Here is an 18,598-nt window from a genome sequence, read left to right on the forward strand (position 1 = left end):
GCTGGTTAAAGGGAAAAAATGAGATGAAATTTATTTAATTTGGGAAATAGTTTTAAATTTAGACCAAAAAAAAAGTATATTTAAAAGAATCCCGTGTTAATAGCAAACTTCTTTTTCTTATGAATCGGGCCCAAAATTTGTACAGTTTTTTTTTTTGAAGAAAATATTGCAACTGTGCATGAAACTAAATAGCCAAGTGATTTCTTAAAGATTTTTTTTTGTTTTTTTTTTCTTTCTTTTAATATGAGGAAGTCTGGTGTGAAGACGGATCAAGCATGGGTACCTGGCTAAACACTGTCCATTAAGAAAATGCTTCAGAATCAGCATAGCTTCAGTCGAGGGTCAAGGAAAATGTCCCTCACTTGGAAATGTTCTCAAAGTGTCTTTGTAGCAGAGTTCTTGAAATTGAAACTGTCATTTTTAGACAAACGTCTTGCCAGGGACTGATTTCTGAAATCAAACACCCATGCTTGTCCCCTAGGAAAAAGAAAACAAAAAACAAAAACAAAAACAAAAACACAAGTAATACTGAATTTAAGTAAATGTATACCTCCAAAATACTGAAAACAGCCGAAATCAAGAAAAGACAGAATTTGCGTTCTCAGTGAAATACCTTTAAACCTAGCTGACAAGAACCAAGTCAGAAAAAAAAAAGACTAACATAACTTTGAGTAATATTCATACAGTTCACTAAGCATTATGGAGTAGCATGCATTAATATTGTACGGTTATTTTACATCACCTATACCAGAAGGTCCTGACTGACAGACAGCGAAGGCTACCGGTGTAGAAAAATCTTACTTCAGAAGAGCAATATAATACAGATTTCACAGGCACTACATTTTAATATATCAGGTATTATGCTGGTTTTCTTATAATTCTTTCTGTCCTAAAGCTGGCATTATAACAATGACCAAAAAGGCAAGGATTGAAGTAAACGGAAAGTAGATACCAAAGTTGATATAGTTTTTTTTTCTTCAGATAGATTAGTGCATAGTTCTCATGCAGATAAACACTGCTATGCATTTACACTGTTGGAAAGCAGAGTGAATTGAGCCCAAGTTGTCACATTTGTGTAAATCATTTTGTCAGCCTGTAATAGCACCATGTAATGGATTTGCATTAAACATTAAATTGATTTCAGAATTGGTGACACAGTATTCACTACAGTTAAGTGCTATGGAATAGCTTCAATGTTACCTGCTATATATCAAAGCAATTTTCATCCCACTGCTTTTTTATTGGAAAAAATAAAAGGAAAACATACACGACACTAATTAGACGAATGCACAGCCTTGGACGTGGAGAAGGCAGAGCGAGTTTACTGTCAAACAGTAAATACATGCATTGACTTCAGGACAAAATTGGCCTTGGAAGCCAATTTGAATGAAAGCTCTGCTGGTGGGCAGTGCAGCTTTCTGAGACTGTCCAAAGACATATCTCGGAGGGTGGGTGGTGAGGTGCCACTGAAGCTCTCCTTACATTACCATGCCAGTTGTGTTTTAAATTTGTTCTATGGAGGCCTGCTACCAGAAAAAAAAAGAAAAGAAAAGAAGAAAAAAGAGAAGAAAAGAAAGAAAGAAGGAAAGAAGGAAAGAAGGAAAAAAGGAAAGAAAGAGAAACCACCACCACCACCACTATGGACAAAAGATATTTCCAGAGACATGATGCAAAGTACATTAAATGACATTCTTAGAAACCCCTCCTCCCTCCCACCAAAAAAAAATCACAAGGAAGAAGTGTTTATCTTAATCCAGATTTTGTCAATACTTTATGACACTGTTACTACAGAATTCAAAGCATATGGGGATAAGGGTTTGCAAAGTGAACGACAAACTTTTTGAGATAGGTTTTGCATATTCCTGTGGGCTGACTGAATACCATGACTCTGGAAAGTTTGGGTTCCTTTACATTTCAACTGTCAGGGAGTGAAGAATACAAGCATTGGGAAATGTACCTGTTGGCTTGCCTACAGCCAACACCTGGCTGAGGGGTTGGGGTGGGGAGGAGCTGACACTGATGAACTGTCATGCCAGGGTGTGAAGAAACAGAACAGTTCAAACCTCAAAGGAAAGAAAAGGGCTCTGGGATGGATAGAGTGGCATTAGGGGGAGGATCAGCAAAGGAGCATTTTAGTGGCCAGGGGACAGGCCAGAAAAAAAAAAAAGTGTATAGAAAAATGATAAGATTTAGTGTTTGTGCCTCTGACTTCAGTTCCCAAAGAAAAAAACATGAAAAGTGACTTGAGGGATTTATCTTTGCCAATATTTTTAATGCCATTTGATGGAAGAGAAAAAAATTCCAATGTGTCTCAGAATCAAGGGCTGGGCCTTCACATGCTGATAGCCCTCAGTCTGTCAGTCTACACACCCCAGGTACCAAAGTCTTCCTCAAACTTCTTCGCTTGGCTTTTAATCTAAAAAGGTAAACACTCAGATTGTTGGTGTTTCTTTTTTCCTGCTTGATGACAACTGAACTACAGTTTCCTGCTGCTTTCTGGACAATGAAACATGAACAAAAATGTAACTTAGTGTATTTAATACTTAACCCCTGTTCATTATCACCCTAGACTGCCTCCCTAATGTTTTAAAGCCTTTAAAACATTTTTTTTCCTGCAAATCTGTTCAGAGTTCCCTAATTTTAGCTTCATCAAACTTAATACAACAAAATACCTTCAAAAATACAGCATACCTGTAACATCCATTTACAATGGTTTTTCAGTAGACCTATACTTCTCAAGCATAGGAATATGCTATACCATTGAGAGAAAAAAATAACTGTATTTAAATACTTACAAAAAAAAAAAAAAGGAAACAGGAGAGTTTTAAACTTAAATCCAGTTCCCAAAGGGGGGCGGGAAAGAAAGAAAAGCAATTCTATGAACGCTGCCTTTATAATGAACAATTGGAAGTTTCACTAGGCTAATTTGACAGAAATTTTTCCTCATTTAAACAACATTACAAAAGTCCTGCATTATAAAATAGGGTAGAATAAATCAGTGTAATCAATAAAACTATACAACAATACAAATTACATATCTTCTGAGTGGGCAGTTTATTCTCTCTCTTTGCAGTCATGACTACAACATGCTCACTAAAAACAACTAAAACTGCCCAAACTATTGCTTAGTTTGTTTTGTTTTAAAAAAAGGGTGCAATTTTATTGTATATACAACCAATTTACTGGTAATACCTTGGCTTATCGCAAGGTTCTGACAAAATGTTTGTCTAGGCTTTTTTCCCTTCACTGTGAAGCACTGAAAGCTGCTATTTTTTTCTTTTTTTTTCCTTTTTTCTTTCTTTTAGTGCACATATGTCATAATAAAGTAATGCCCAGCTAAGTGCTATAGGGGAAGGCAAAGTATGCTGGCTGGCTATAGGAAGTGACACCATATACTGACAATCACACCATACAACAGCGCCAAACGACTATTCAACCACTTATCAGACACATATGAAAATCCAAAATGTTTTATTTTATTTTTTTTTCCTTAAATAGAGATAACCAGTAAACAATTTTCAGAACTTGGAAGTTTAAAAACGTGCATATAAAAATGGGCATTATATACTTTTTATTGAATGTGGATTGACTGCAGTCTGCTAAGAAAAATGGGGTGTGGGAGCTGAAGAAAAAGGAAGTTGTCTTTTTTTTTTTTAAGGCTTGCTTGTGAAAGGAACAGTTGTAAAAACAAAATTGCTTGAAGCAGGGTCAGCTTAGTGCTTCACAGTTTGACTGCTTCTCTAAGAGGAGCCCTTCCTGCGCACGTGCATTCAAAAATCACAAAAAAAAGTACAAAGACAAACACCTAAAACACACTGCGTCAAGTGCAGCACCGACTTTGGTCAAATAAAAAAAATAAAAGAAAAATTAATAATCGCTAAGCTTTTCTACACGATATAAGCAGGTATTGCATATTTTCATATATCTGGGGAGGGAATAAAGGAAGACTCCAAATAAATTGTAAAATGCAGCAACATCCAAAATACTGATATTCTAAGCATCTACAGATCTCAGAATAGCACTGCCACTGACCACAGAGGACAATAAAGACTACTCCTATCTGCGGAACAACTAACTTTCTATTTAGTTCTAGATGTTGAAACTGACAATGGCTGACATAAAAGTCACATTTACAAAAAGTGTCTCCAAATGCTTGACTAGGGAAAAACCCCTTTCAATAGAGGAGCGTGTGCAACAATTCCACAAATAATCGCTATCCAGGGCAAGGCACATTGATATGGAATTTTTGTTTTCGTGCAAATTAAGGAAAAAAAACAAAACAAAACAACATTGTTTCAGGGGAAAGATGAGGAGCAAAGTGTCTTCCCAAGAATTTCAGTTACTTGATTGTATAGGACAGTAGTAGAACCCTTCTGAAGGGCTGAAAAACATAGTTTAAAGGCAAGTGCCTAGAGTAGGGATTACAATATTGTGTCTTAATGCACTCTACTTTATCCTACATTAACTATATAAAAATTAGTTACTAACACTAGAACATGCAGAGACTTTCTCTGATCAGCAGGGTTTGCCAACCAGAACGTATATATATGTATAGTATAGGAAACCTTCTTGAAGTTGCATGGGAAGCAAAGGGGTGCTTCGCTGTCTGGTAGAAAAATCACTTGCACTTTTTTTTTGTTATTTTTTTGTTGTTTTTCTGTTGTTTTTTTTTTACATAAGATACAGGACATTTGGGGGTGCAAACTTTTTTTTCCCTAACAAGTACCCTTGATCTGAATGGGCACCAGCTTGTGTCAGTATTGGTTTCATTATTTGTTTGTTTGTTTGTTTGTTTTTCCCATAGCCCAGTTCAGGGGCGCAAAGGTCTTTAAAATTTCTGGACAATCTCTGGTACAATGAAGTGTCTGATAACTGATAAATCCTATGTTGCCGGATACATGTAAAAATTTTCAGAATTGGCATAATCCATTATAATGACTTCTAGCTTATAAAATTAACAGATACCATGACTTCATTTTAGTTATGTGCTTTGATAACAGAAAATAATTAATTAGCATTTAATGTAGTTAACATATTGTGGTAAAAGCACCATTAGATTTGTTTTTTGTTTTTTTTTTTAAATTTTCCTTCAGTTTTTAAAGGGATACAAGTTTAACAATAAAAAACATAAAAAGCAAAAATAGCTCCCCTTTTTCTTGCAAGGCTGTTTTTTACCCCAATAATTTAGAGTCCTGGGGTGAAAGGACTTGAAAAACAAAAATAGAATTTTCAACAATCTCTATCTTACAAAGATATTTAGCTATCCAATGAAATTGCACTTTACTCAATTCAAAATTCGATTGTTTTGATTGATTCCTGTCAGTTTCTGTCAAAACAGACCATCTTCCCCATTTCCACGTGAATTTGTGTGTCATTATTGAAATTGTTGAAAAAAAATGTTGTTTTTTTTTTCCAAATGTTAAGTGCAGCATTTCAAAACTTTTAAAAAACTGAATAGTAGTAGTAGTAGTTTGCCATTTTCGGAATTGTTCTGCAATGTGAGTGGATTCACTGTCCTTGCGGGCCATGTTATATATTTAACTGCTGACTGCTGAACCAAACCAAACTAAAAGAAAAAATAAAAAAGGAACATAATTGCATTTTCTTTTTCCAGTATGTTACAGAAAAACATTGCCCTTTGACTGTCCCGTAAGTTATATATTGCAGATCTCAGCTACTACAAAAGATTTAGTTCTCCATGTGCCTCCTGGTTGCTCAAGGAGGCTCACACCTGTATGGGTAAATTCATGAAATACTGTGAAACAGCCAGGCTCTGTAAGGAAAGTGTGTTACAACGGAAGTCAGTGAGCAAGGGCAGACCTCCTCTAGCCACATCACCTAATGCTCACGCTACCACGAAAACACTTCAAATATTACAAAGCCTAACCATTTCCAGCACCATATGAGAAAATTACAACAGTCCCTAAAGTAGTTAAAAAAAAAAATCCCAAAAGGTTATGGCCTTTGCTCTTTGACCATAATGCTTGCTGTTTCCATGTACAAGTTGATTTGATTCTCCCCTTCCACTGACAGTGAAGTTGTAACCGCGCTGGGTTGAGGGTGCGTCCATGTTACAGAGGTGAGAAGGGGTCAGGTGGTCTGTCTGGTGGATGGTGGGACGCTGCAACTTTTATCCCAGGTACCAAGACTGGAAGACATAAGGAAAAATGCAATTAGACGTGCAATTTAGAAAACGACATCTTTAGAAGTTGTCCTTCCAATGTGAAATCAGGATCAATGCTAGATTTAGGGTGGCATGGGGGTGGGTCGCTCATTGGGAGAGGAGAAGGAATGACAAATAGTAGTAAATCTTGAGACACTGAAACTGACCTCACTCCTCTAAAATTGAAATTCAGTGTTTTCATTGGGGTTGGCTAATGTTCTGAGTGTGTCTTACAAAATAAAGTAGTTATGTCCACTTGAAATACATATATAGATTCTGTAGTCTGGTGGGGATAGCTAGAGGAGGGCAGGAAATGGGACCACCTTTTTTTTTTCATTGAATCCTCAGTACCTATCCCAGTGCCTGGAATAGAAGGTTCTCAACAAAGTGGAGTTGAATGAATGGAGAACGGGTAAGGGGAGAGGTTTTATGTGGTGATGCATGTGTACTCCAATGATTTTTGCAACATCTCCTTTTCAATGAGATGTAGACACTGTAGCTGTTACTGTGACATTCTCTTAATGGGCACAGATGATCAAAAGTGATAGAAGAGTAAGTGGAGGTAAAGTCGAAAAAGTGCTACACCAAGAATGCTGAGTGATTTTGGACAAGTCATAGCTTCTCTCTTATACTCAGTTTCCTCATATGTGCATGAGGTAGATTTTATGATACAAAATACTCCTTTCAGCTCAATATTTTCAAAAAAGACATAATAATCAAGTGGTATCACGGTTTCACCCTGTTAGCTACCATGATGTCCTAAGGGAAACAAATGAGGCCACTGCATAACCCTCATTCATATTTTTTTCCTTCCATATGCCTGCTGGGCCCAGTTACCTTTTCCTTCCATAAATCTTAGGTGATTAGTTTTGGGCAATAGCCTGTTTATATATCACTTTACATGCTGGTATTTCTTTTCTGTTAGCTAAACAAAGTGACCAACTATGGTCAAATATCAGAGTCAATTTCTCAAGTGAAATAAAAAAGTATATAGCTTTTGCCAACTTTTCTCTAGAGATATCCTACCAAATTTACCACTTATCATTATTCACAGAAAAATCATCAACTTCTAGCAAAAGTGAATGCTTCCAAAATCTAAGTTGACAGTATCAGAAAGGGTTACATTTGGGTTGATTCAGTCAGATGAAGGCTTATTCGTATCCAAGAGATTCAATTAGGTAAAGTAAGGACTCATTTGATCCTGGGGACAAATGGCGAAATGATAGCTACATGGAGGTTGGTATAAGATTTCCTGGTCACACAAGCTACCTTTGATTTCCAGAGGCCTTGAAAAAACCTAAACCTAAACCGAAAAACTACTCATCCTGTATACTTTTCGAGGTTATTCTTTGACCACAGGCTTTGAGGAACACAATAAAGCCTCTTGTGTCCTGAAAGGAAATCATCCTGGCAAACACACAAGGCCTAAATCTAACTGGACAAAAGAAAGACGGGGGGAAAGAAAGAAGGGAGGCAAACTCCAAACTTTTAGTAGGCTCTACTAAGAGCTGACTCCAATCCACGTTAGAGCCGAGCTCTCTCTTTGACAAAACAGTCTCAAACTTTGGGTGCGGCGAATAATGCTTACAATTTCTGTTCTCACACTTTCGAAGTCAGTTGTGAAATTCCCGACTTCGTAAATCTGACAGTGCGTCGTAGTTCTTGCAGCAAACTCCTGGGCCCCAGTGAGTCAGCAGGGGGAGCAGTTTTCCATACCACAGTTTCTGGACACAACCTCAGCGCAACACAAAAATCTGCAGTGCCTCTGCACTTCTCTTAAAAAGCCAAGCAAAAAAAAAAAAGTTTCTTCACACATCTTACTATTCAGTGTGTGCCTTGCCGACAAGGTTACCCCAGAGCAGCTCTGTAATCCTTCACTGAAATAGGCTTTATTGATTGCTCTGGTCTATTGTTCTCTTTTCAAGTCCCCCAAGTTCAAGTTCATCCTGGTGTTACATCATGTCTGGTTGCTATGAGCAACCAGACAGACCCAGACGTGACTATCATTAGCAAGAAACCCTCCGCTCTCCTCCCACCAACCTTCCAGTGGCTCTGACGTAGCAGGCCCACTGCAAACACATTGAAGTATTTATTCTGCCTAATTTATGGCCTACACAGCAAGCAAGACCCCCACTCCAAAAACCAACACTGTTGTATATTTAATTAATCTGTCTTTCTCTGGCACTTGGGAAAGTTAGACAAAGGACTAATTATTGTGTTGCACTCTCCACACTTTTCTTTTGGGGGGGTGAATATTTGCATGGGAAAGAAAACTACAAGGCCCAGCATCAGCCCCCCCCCCTCCCCTTTTTCTTTTTGCCCTATTGACATTTCATGAAATACTTTAGCTGCTTAAGGGAATTAGAAAAAAAATGCGATGTGAATGTTACTCCTTCTGAGTTGGTATTCAGTAACACAAATCAACTCATGACATGTTTAAATTTAAATGCTAACCACACACTCTCAGAGTTACTTTAAAGGTTAGTTTTTAATCAATAGAAGTTGCTGACTCTGGGTTTTTGAGCTGCGCACTGCAGCTCTTGGGCTTTTGTCTAACGTTAAAGCTTTCAAACTCTTTTTTTTTCCTTGAGATGATTTTAGCAATGATTTGCAGACACAGAAGGCTATTGTGCTCTGACCAGCAACATGTCAATAGAGGAGCGAGTTGCCCTGTGGTGGGGTGTCAATATGACTCCTGAAGGGTTGGGTTGGGGGTCTTTAATAACCCGTGAAAAAAACTTAATTAACCCTTTCAGGCCCCAACCAAAACCTATTCTTAAACTTTTTCACTTCTGTAATTTGACCATTAGTACTATTTCAACATCACACTAATCTTCATGACAATTAACCCAGCTACTTGACCAGGCTTTCCAGAATGGGAAGTCAGTCGGTTAGGGGAACCACACAGGAAATTTTTTTTTTTTAAATGGGGTCTCTTTGATTAAATCACTTATTTGCAGAAACGGCAGATAAACAGTTATAATAATAATAAAAATACATGCGCTTTACCAAATTTTCTCATGATCAGTTTGTAGCTGAAGATGCTCTTGATTCTGTTAATGATGAGTGGGCTGGTCGCACATTTACAAGCCCCTCAAGTTCTATAAGCTTCCACGAACTATTAATAACATCAGATGGTCAAGAAAATGTTTGGAAAACCCCATTTTTCTCTTGTGATATTTTCTTACAAAGTCCATTGTGCAAGCAGTGCAAGTTTCAAAACATTGCTTGAAGAACAATTCTGATCATTTTCTTCTTGGGTCATACAAGAAAAATATAAAAGAAATCTGAGATGGTGAAATTGTTGGGGATGAGTAGCAAATCACTGGGAAAATGTTGCCACATTAAACAAAATTCATTTATGGAGCATCAAAAAATTGTCTTCAGCCATTTATTGACATAAGCTTATGTTTTCATATGGTTTCTGCCTCATACTTTATAGCCCCTTAATCTAACCTACTGTATCCAGATGGACTACAAAGGAATCTCTCTATCCCTTATCTGCAGTGAGTTCCAGTATTATCATACAATATAGGACGATGTTATCTTGATACATTTACATTAAGGAAGTAAACACAGAGCTTTGATCTATTTTTTCCTCAGGAACATTCAGTTATCGTTGTTTTGGAGGTCCATAAATCCATACTCCCACAAAGGCTCTAGTTAAGCAAAATTATTCTGTTACATTCACAATTTCTACAGTTTGGGATGTGCTGCGGGGAGGGATGGGGGTAATTGTCCTCTCTTAGTGTTCAAGGTGAAACATCAAAAGAAATCTGCAGTCCAGGACCAGAGCTCAGCTTTCCTTTTCTCCAGTCAAATGAAGAAGTAATCTCATCAGGTTGGAAAGTGCTGACTAAGGATTTAATAAAGTGCCTGCAGATGTGGCGTCTCTAAGGTATTCAACTCATGTAATGCAAAACAGCTCCACACTGAATGTGCTTATAAAATTTCATTTAACCATTGCAGCGCGACTTTTTTTTTTTTTTTAACCGTTCTCTAAGGAGTTTTATCACACTTCCCACCCCTTAATTTACAGCTCCATGAAAGTTCGAATCCCGTTCTGCCAGGATTCTGGAATACTCACAGTAGTCAGGTTTTATGAACTATAAACAATATCTATCTGGCTGCATCCTAAAAAACAGGAAGCCTTAAATAGTAGTAGGCATCTCTGACAGTGGCAGGCACTTTCCTTTCTTATGCCGCGTGGAGAGCAATGAGGAAACTGAGGCTATTTTCCAAACTTTGGTCATGAGGTTGACCAAGACAGAGTTGATGAAGACTCAACTCCTTAGGAACAACAAATATTCTAATGGGATAGCAACTTTTAAAAAGAACGTTTGTAAACTGTATTCACTAAGAGGTCCGGATGTATATTTTAGCAACAAAAGGAAATAGAAGTTTGTTTGAGATAGCTATATTTTACTTTAACCAAAAAAAAAGAAGAGGGGTTGTGGGGGTGGGGACAGGGAGGATGGAACAGACTGTGACACAGCAGAATCTGTTTTTCAAATTAAAAAGTTAAACAAAAGACCTCAAGGGCAAAGTTGAACACTGCGGAAGGAGGTTGCTAATGTGGAATCCAGAACTGGGTGTGACACTTCACTTTCTTCTCCAGGCAAGGTGGGTTATTTAAGGACATTCACACACATAAACCAGAAACAATGCAAAGACAGAGAGGCTTCTGCCCCTATTCCCCCAGCAGGCCGGACTCTTCTTCAATCCAACCAATACTGCGTGAGTTGCGGTCACCATTTTTATTTCTCTCTCGAGGAGATGCTATCTCTGCTGGGTCACACTAATCCAGTTAGTCATTTTTGGCTTCCTGCTCTTGTTTGGATGAGCTAAAGTCCACTGTTTAGCCCAAATGAGTTGTCCTTGGCAAATCAGTCAAAAGCTTGATAGCCTCCCCTGCCTGCTTCCGACACAATGAAAAGGGCCAGGGGCCTCTGTGTGCACTTCTCAGTGTCTCACATGTGTACACACCATTTTGGAGCATTTGTTCACTCATTCGATAAGTACTTGGGGCTTCTTGTGTGCGCGGTGCTATGTCTGCTACACGCTAGGGATATAATAAGTACAAGACATATGGTACCTGCTGTTAAGGAGTTGTTGTGCAGACAGAAGGCGCTGGATTTTAGACTTCTATGTCCTTCGAGATACCAGGTACCCTGCTTTTCTCACAGTAGGATCTTATGAACTTAGGTCGACTGCTGAGGCTGAGTATCCAATGTCCAAGGGACGCAGGATTGAGTCCCACTTTTCCCACTGACTAGTTGTATGTCCTCGGGCCCCAGAGGACTGCTATGAGGACCATTCGGCATTACATGAGAGGAAAACAGTTTTTTCCGCTGGTTTCTTCTGAAAAAAGGTGACATGCTGTACACAGGTGTCAGTTATTGGTATTGCCAGCCACAAGCTTTGATCTCTGCCGTCATGTTTCTTGTCTGATTTTGTTAATTAAAGAAAGCCTGTTTTCAATAACGCTAAACCAAGACTTGTTTATTGTACAGGAAACTATTAAAACGTTAATGGGCTGTGATTGGCCCTGCTTACCTTTGTGGCCTTATTTTTGCACTGCTCATACTCAACACTTGTGCTGTGTTAAACTTCTTCTAGCTCCCCCAAACCAAATGCCTTTTCCCCGCTGGGCCCTGGCACAGCCTGCACCCCTTTCCTTGGCTTTGCTAACACTTACTAGTCCTTGTGTTCTCAGATTAGCAGCCCCTTCTTCCAAGGGGTCTTTCTCCAGGCCTTTAGTCCCGAGGTTTACCTCTGTCACAGTCACTGAACTGTAGTCACCTGCTTTCTTCCCAAGAAAAACTGACTATCTTCCTGCATGTGGCATCTCCAGTGTCTTTCTTGTCCAGTGGCTGGCAAAGAGTAGATACTTCCGGAAGGAAGAAACAAGCTACCTCCGTGGTTCCCGAAGCCTGGTGTCAATAACCTGCACAAGACCTTTAGAAGTATGATTTCTAGCATGGCTGTGCCACGTCCATGCTTGTGCCACATGTCCATGTCTTCCCAATTGACAGACACTCTCCCTAGAGAGACACAGGTCTCCTCAAACCGCCCCAGGCAGTTCTGACTGAAGAGCTGTTGCAACAGGGCCAAATGCGGCCAAGTGCGTCAGTAGCATGTGCAATAGTTTTGTAACATGGACTGCTGCCTACTTACTACAAGCACAGAGGAGGTGTCCAAACCACCACTCCCTGGAGAGTGACCGTGCTGCTCCCGGCCAAGACCTCCGTTTGGTTCAAACCTCAAGACGGGAAAACACTAATCTTTTTGCCCAATAAGCCACCCAGCACCTCCAAACCTTGAGAGTACATACACAATCCAATTATTCTGACTGCTGTTCCAAAGTCTGGCTCTTTCACTGTATTCCAACTTGCCCTTGTGTCTGCCTTACCATCAAATACATTTCTTTTTTTTGGTCTCCCTTTATATGTTCATCAAATGTAAACCAAAGCCTTGGGAATTAACAATTACTCCCTGGCCCACTGACACTTGCACTGCGGACTTACTGGCAGGACTGGCTGTATGCATAGTGGTAAGAGGCAGGGCTCTAGAGTTCGAGTTAACAGAATCCCATCATTTAACTAGTACACCATGATCTTATTAGGCAAGTTAGTTAGCACTCCCGAGCCTCAGTTCTAGAATCCGTGAAATGGAAACAACAACTTTATCAGTTTTTATGGGGATTATATGAGCTAATACCTGGATAGCGGCAAGTCCAGGAAACCGGAAAGCCGGGGTAGATAGGTTCTCCAACTATGAAATGTGCACGGGGCCTTAAGGTTCACATGAGACCTAAGGAGGACCAGTTCCTTTGGAAAGCAATCACTCAACAAGGCGGCTTTCGCTTATTTAATGATATAGCTCCTTAGTTAAAAGTAGCAGCTGCGTCAGTTCCATTTCCCCAGTTGCAAGAGAAAGTTCTTGAGAAAATAAAAATCTGTCTTTAATTGCGGTATTAAAATCAGAGCGGCGAAACCAACCACACAAAAGGAATTGGCTCAAGTTTATGAAAGGCATTTGGGCCCTTGCCTTGCAAGGCTAAACTGCTTGCCTTGGAAGTGGGGGTGAGGGGGAGAGGAGTGGAGGGGGGGGAAGAGGGGAGGGAGTAGTCAGGCAACCAAGTGGGACAGAAACAATCCTATTTTGGTTTTTGTTAGTGAATGGCATACTACATAGATCAGAGACTTCTTATAAAATACAAACCCCCACTGTACACAAAGCACAGGAAAATGTGAGGAAAAAAGGGAAAAACTAAAAGCAGCTTAGGGTGTGTTAACGCTGCTATTCTGTCAGCTTAAAGAGTATTTTATGCTTGATCAACAGCTCTTTTTTATTGTGCTTTTCTTTCATTCATTCAAGACATCAAAGCGGGCACCACCAGTGTACCTGCCCTTCTGGAGCCGCTTGTGAGGGGGTTCTAATGAAGCACGACTCTGGGAGCCGGAGACCCCCGTGGACACGGCAGTTCAAAGGGAATATTTCAACAATGATTACATTTTGTAAATCTTTTTATGAAAGAGACAGCTTATTTCCTGCTTTTTCATGAAAAATAGATTCGATCCATTAAAGTGAGCCCGCGCCACGGAAGCTGCTTGAGATCTGAGGTGCAGCGTGGAGATTAAGGGGACAACAACCCAATGAAATCGTCTAGAGTTCCTATCTATTTGGCCACGATGGCACTGAGGGATTTTCTGGGTGGGGCCCAAACAGTGTACTGAATGGCTCTGCTGCGAAAAATGCAGCAATGGTGTGGTTTCTCGCCTTGTTTTTCAGCTGGGGCCTTGTGTTTAGTATTGGTTCTCTCTCTTTTTTTTTTTTGATTCCACAAAGGCCAACCATGTATCACAAAGTATCAGGTAACCCCTTTTATTGCCCAAAAGTAAGATGAAAGATTTTAGTTACAGATTCATTAAATGCTGTATTTTAATGCCCTTAAATGGGACAAACCCTTTTCCATATGGAAAGCTGACCGTAAAGCTGGCTGTGGTCTGAAGATACAATACAGTCTTTATTATTGGCTAATATCTGCCCCAAAGGCAAAAATTAAGCAGGCAACCTAGCCCTTTGTAATTTTTGATTTTCAACATTAAAATAATTTTTCCTCTAGTCTTTCTCTCTTTTTTCTTTCTTTTTTTCTTTGTTTGTTTTTCTGGCAGCAGGAAAAGTTGAGGTGAGTAGGAAAGGAAAAGAATATGATTTCCTAGGGAGCTACGACATGAAAAAAATGTATGTTTTCTACACGTCAGATTCTAATTTTAATTAAATGCCTGTTGTCTAACAAGTGCAGACTATCACACTTGGGGCTGGCCCAATGGTGGCCCAGGGAGGTAACCTTTCTTGTTTAAAAAAGAGAGGCATGGGAGTGAAGGTTGGAGCTCAGCAAAGCGTGGCCACATTATAATAATTATTCCACCGACTGCTTCCTCACTCTTGCTCTTCCCCCAAAGCTGAAAAGCTCTTCCCAAACATAACTCAGGTTCAAAGCAAATCTGTGTTGTAGATTTAATGTGCAGATTGTACGGTAGATAGCGGAAAAATAATATTGAAGTAAAAAGTCCAGTTATTTAAAAATTTCTCCCAGAGACAACCCTGTAATAAAATGACAGAAGACCTGGTACTTTGCCAGACACTAATTCCCAAACTAACTTTCTCAGCCAAGGAGCCCTTTAGACACTGGATGGCATCTGCCACCTTTGGACATGTGCATCCCAGGCTAGCCCTTCCCTGCATGGCTCTGAGCACAGGTCTCTGCTTCCTTACGCTTTTCATCCTCCTCTGTTTACTGTCCCGGGTTCTCCCTCCTGTCCTTTCCGGTCCCATTTCCTGCCTCCTCCCAGCCCTCAGCCAGTCTCCCTCTCCCCCAGTGTTTGAGCCCCCCACAGGAATCAGGGAAGACCCCTACTCTCTCAAAGGCCACACAAACCCACAGTTCTTCCTCCTCCATTCACCAGATTAAGAACGGAAGGGAAGAACGCACTCAACTGCAACCTCGACCAGCCCACTGAGCAGCTGGAATCGAAGGCTTCTGTAGTGAGCCAAAGAAACGAGGAACAGAGGCAGAATGTGGACAAAATGTGAAGGAAGTTGAAGCGTCTTAGCGAGCAGATTCATGAGAAAAGCAGAGGGATAGTCCAGTGAGATGCAACTCAGCACTGGACTGTGTGCGTCGGGCCCTGGTCCACGCCCCAGCCCAGTCACTGGCTGCCCTGTGAGGCTGCTCGGATAGGACTGCATTCCTGTCTATACTTTCTGAGGACACCTGCTTTTCGATTTTACTGATTCCAGGCATCCTCTTTTTCTCCTTCGTGGTGTAGATGTGATGTGGGCAGGGGTGAAACTACTCATATCCCTCACTGAGGTTAGTGTGAACTTGACCATGGAAAAAGTCAGAGACCTAAATTCTAGCCTGTGTGACTTCAGGGGTCCAACCTAACTTACCTTCAAAACGGACCTCAGTAGACCAGTTATCACAGCACATGGGGGAGGAAAGAACAAATAGAAAAAGACAAAACTCTGAAGTACTGGCTTAAAATGGACAGCACCATCTGGGCAGCACTGATAGGACCTAGATGGCAAAGGACGAGATCAGGCTTTCATCTGAGCCAACTACCCTGGGTAAAAATTGAATGATTTCTCTGTGATATCCCCAAAAGCACAAATCAGGGATCAGTGAACAATGCTTTCCACCTCCTTCTGGAAATGTGGTAGGAGTCAGGGTTTTATGGCAACAAACTTGTCTTTGTTAAGACGTGACTTGCAAAACAAACCCACATGGGGGAGTTGACAGTTTTAAATGACAGTATTTTTTTTTTAAATGCTGAAACAGCAAAAGCTTTTTATGTTCAGATTTATTTCCTTCTAAATTTGTAGATTAAATTTACAACCAAGCAATATTCATCGCTACAAACAATTAGATTCTTCCTGAATATTTCCAGGGGAGGTGAGTGGGAAGCTTCTTGGTGGGGATGGGGAGTGGGATTCGTACAAACATGAAGATCCCATTGTGTTAACCATCTATGTGAAGGGTCTGATGAATGATTTGGACATATACGTGATACACGTAATCAGCAGAGCTACTTGGCTTCCCTGTCAGGAACCTATGCTCCTTACAGGGAGGTAATACCATTCTAACATAGAAGAGTTCATTCATTTTTACCTTTTTAGTAATGAGTTTAGAGATGGTGGGGATCTTATAAGCAAAGATTACTGAAGACAGATTTAAGAATGTGTTCTATAAAGTCAAGCATGCAAATAAGATCACTTACTTTGTTCTCAGATAAATTCTAACTGGTAGTGCTCTCCCCGTAACTGTGATTTAGGAAACGACTTAGAACTCAGACACACAGTGCTAATTTGGAACAGTTATATACCTCCAGGATCACTTTATTATATTTTACTGAAGCCAGTTACAGATTGGATGACTTATATACCCGCTGGCTCTTTAAAAATCCTTTTCTCTTGTTCGTCACCCTATGGGTAAGAGACCCTACTGCTTATTTTGCAAGAGTGGTGGTAAGTTCAAATGATACATATTAACTTTCATTCTGATTCTGCAATCACAAAAGTCTTGCACATTTGCCACCTTGTGCTATCCTGAAGGTGGTGCACCTAAAAAAAATATTTGAAAAACAAATTTTTTGTTTCTTTTAAAGACGTGAATTGTCTGAGCTAAAATATGGCTTCCTGTTCTCCTGCACTGGCCTTTCGATGTTGTTCTCCAGGAACACATTTACGAGTTCAAGTTCAGGTTTAAACTAAATAAAACACTCCTCAGGAGTTTATAACTGAAACTCATTTACATGTGCTCCCTCTGAACTCTGCCGGCCTCAGTATGCTAGTTTCCAAGGCTTGGTGAAGGAATGTTTTACAGTTGGAATCTGTATTGCTTTCTCAGGCATTTCAGACTCAGAGGCTGGGCAGCACCAAGCTTTCGCTAGTATTAAAAGTTTCCTCAGATCTACTATAAAGTCAAAGAAAGAGAAAGAAAGACATATAAAGAGAAAGAAAGACTAGGCAGGGGTAAGAGAATGGTATCTTCTTAATTTTCCCTACAAGGCTTTAGAGTTAACATTCCAGTTAAAAAGAAGAGTAACAGACTCTGAATGTATATTCTAGAATTCCAGAGCCAAGCCTTCAAATTTCTCTGCAACCATTTTCAACTCTTTGAGGAAATGGTCACTGCGTATTTGTTCTTTTCAAACATAAAAACTAGGGTTTGATTAAACTTTTTTTCTGCAGTTCTAATGTACTATGAAGATGAACGTCCCCAACTCAAAAGGGATTCCATACTACGTTTATGAAAAAAACCTAAGGGATTTTTGAGGTCAGAAAGATCTCAGGGATTTTCCAGCCTATAAAGGTACACTACAGAAGAGGAAATGGCTATTTTCGGTTTAGAACCAGGAAGAGTAGAAGTAGGGATTCTGAGATATTCATAGGGAACTCAGTTTGGGGAGAGCTGATTTCCTGACTGACTGAGGTTAAGACTCAAGCTTCTTGTTAAGCAAGAGTCCAGGAGTTTGGAGAAAGCAGCGATGGTCTTCGTGGGTAGAAATGGAAAGAAAGCTGGAGACACAGTAGGAGAGAGTCTGCCTCTGAACTTCCCTCTGAGTTTACTGAGTAAGGAAGTAGGTACAGCGGTAAGAAAGCAATAGCGCAATGCTCGAGGTACTTTACAGCATCTCTTTGCTTCTGTCCTGATAGGAGAACATCCCTAGCAAAACTGCAGGGGGTGGCATTCCCAGTACCTCAGGTTCAGCAGCTGCAGCCCTGCAAAGTGATATGATGAGTCAGATTAAACAGTTTGAAAGTAAGCCCTGCTGTGGGGGTTCAGAGACGACACTACCCAGCCCAGGGTGAATGGACTGAGTCCGTGGTGAATCTGGGTCTCAGTTTGCACCTCTGCTAAGAAGGGATGAAGACCATCTTCCTAGCGTGATGGTTTTGAGGATGAAATGAAATAATATATGAAAATGTTTTGTCTCTTTACTTGACCATACAGAGATGATGTTTTTATTTATTTGTTTATGTATTTGTATTCTTTTCGGACATGGGGAAGACAGAACCCTTATATTTACATGTTCATTATGGTCCCTTTTTGGCCTACTGCAATAAATGGGCAGTCACTTTTCTTGGATAAATACAATCATAGATATAGCATGGGTATGCTGGCTATCTATTCTTTTCTTTCAATCCCCTGAACTTAGCCTAGCTTAAATGCTGAAAAACATTAAGGATTTTCTAAAACCAAGTTAAATGTGAATACGCTTCCAAATAAAACCCTTTGCTATGAAAATAGGAAGTTTCTTCTACTGGATAAAGACATGAATAAAAGTAGAATCCGTTTAGATGATATTCTATAGAAATGAATGGTACAATTAGTTTCTTTTGGGGCAGCACTTTATGGTGATTGAG

General features: G+C 39.9%; 1 protein-coding gene across 12 annotated transcripts in view; it reads right to left on the minus strand.

Annotated features, from left to right (window-relative positions):
- Nucleotides 1-3,303: 3,303 nt before the first annotated feature.
- The window catches only part of NFIA (nuclear factor I A), a gene marked incomplete at its 3' end in the record, with an annotated part of 555,825 nt that continues 540,530 nt past the window's right edge, over nt 3,304-18,598 (minus strand). For 8 of the 12 annotated variants that reach the window (XM_081056515.1, XM_081056507.1, XM_081056517.1 and 5 more), the window contains one exon: nt 3,304-6,148. In XM_081056515.1, the coding sequence (XP_080912641.1) occupies nt 6,131-6,148 (18 nt within the window). The remainder of the gene's footprint in view (nt 6,149-18,598) is intronic. The other 4 variants (XM_081056513.1, XM_081056508.1, XM_081056519.1 and 1 more) reach the window with 1 other exon arrangement.

This window comes from Rhinolophus hipposideros (genome assembly GCF_964194185.1).
Source record: "Rhinolophus hipposideros genome assembly, chromosome: 8".
In the NCBI taxonomy this organism is placed as follows: Eukaryota; Metazoa; Chordata; class Mammalia; order Chiroptera; family Rhinolophidae; genus Rhinolophus; species Rhinolophus hipposideros.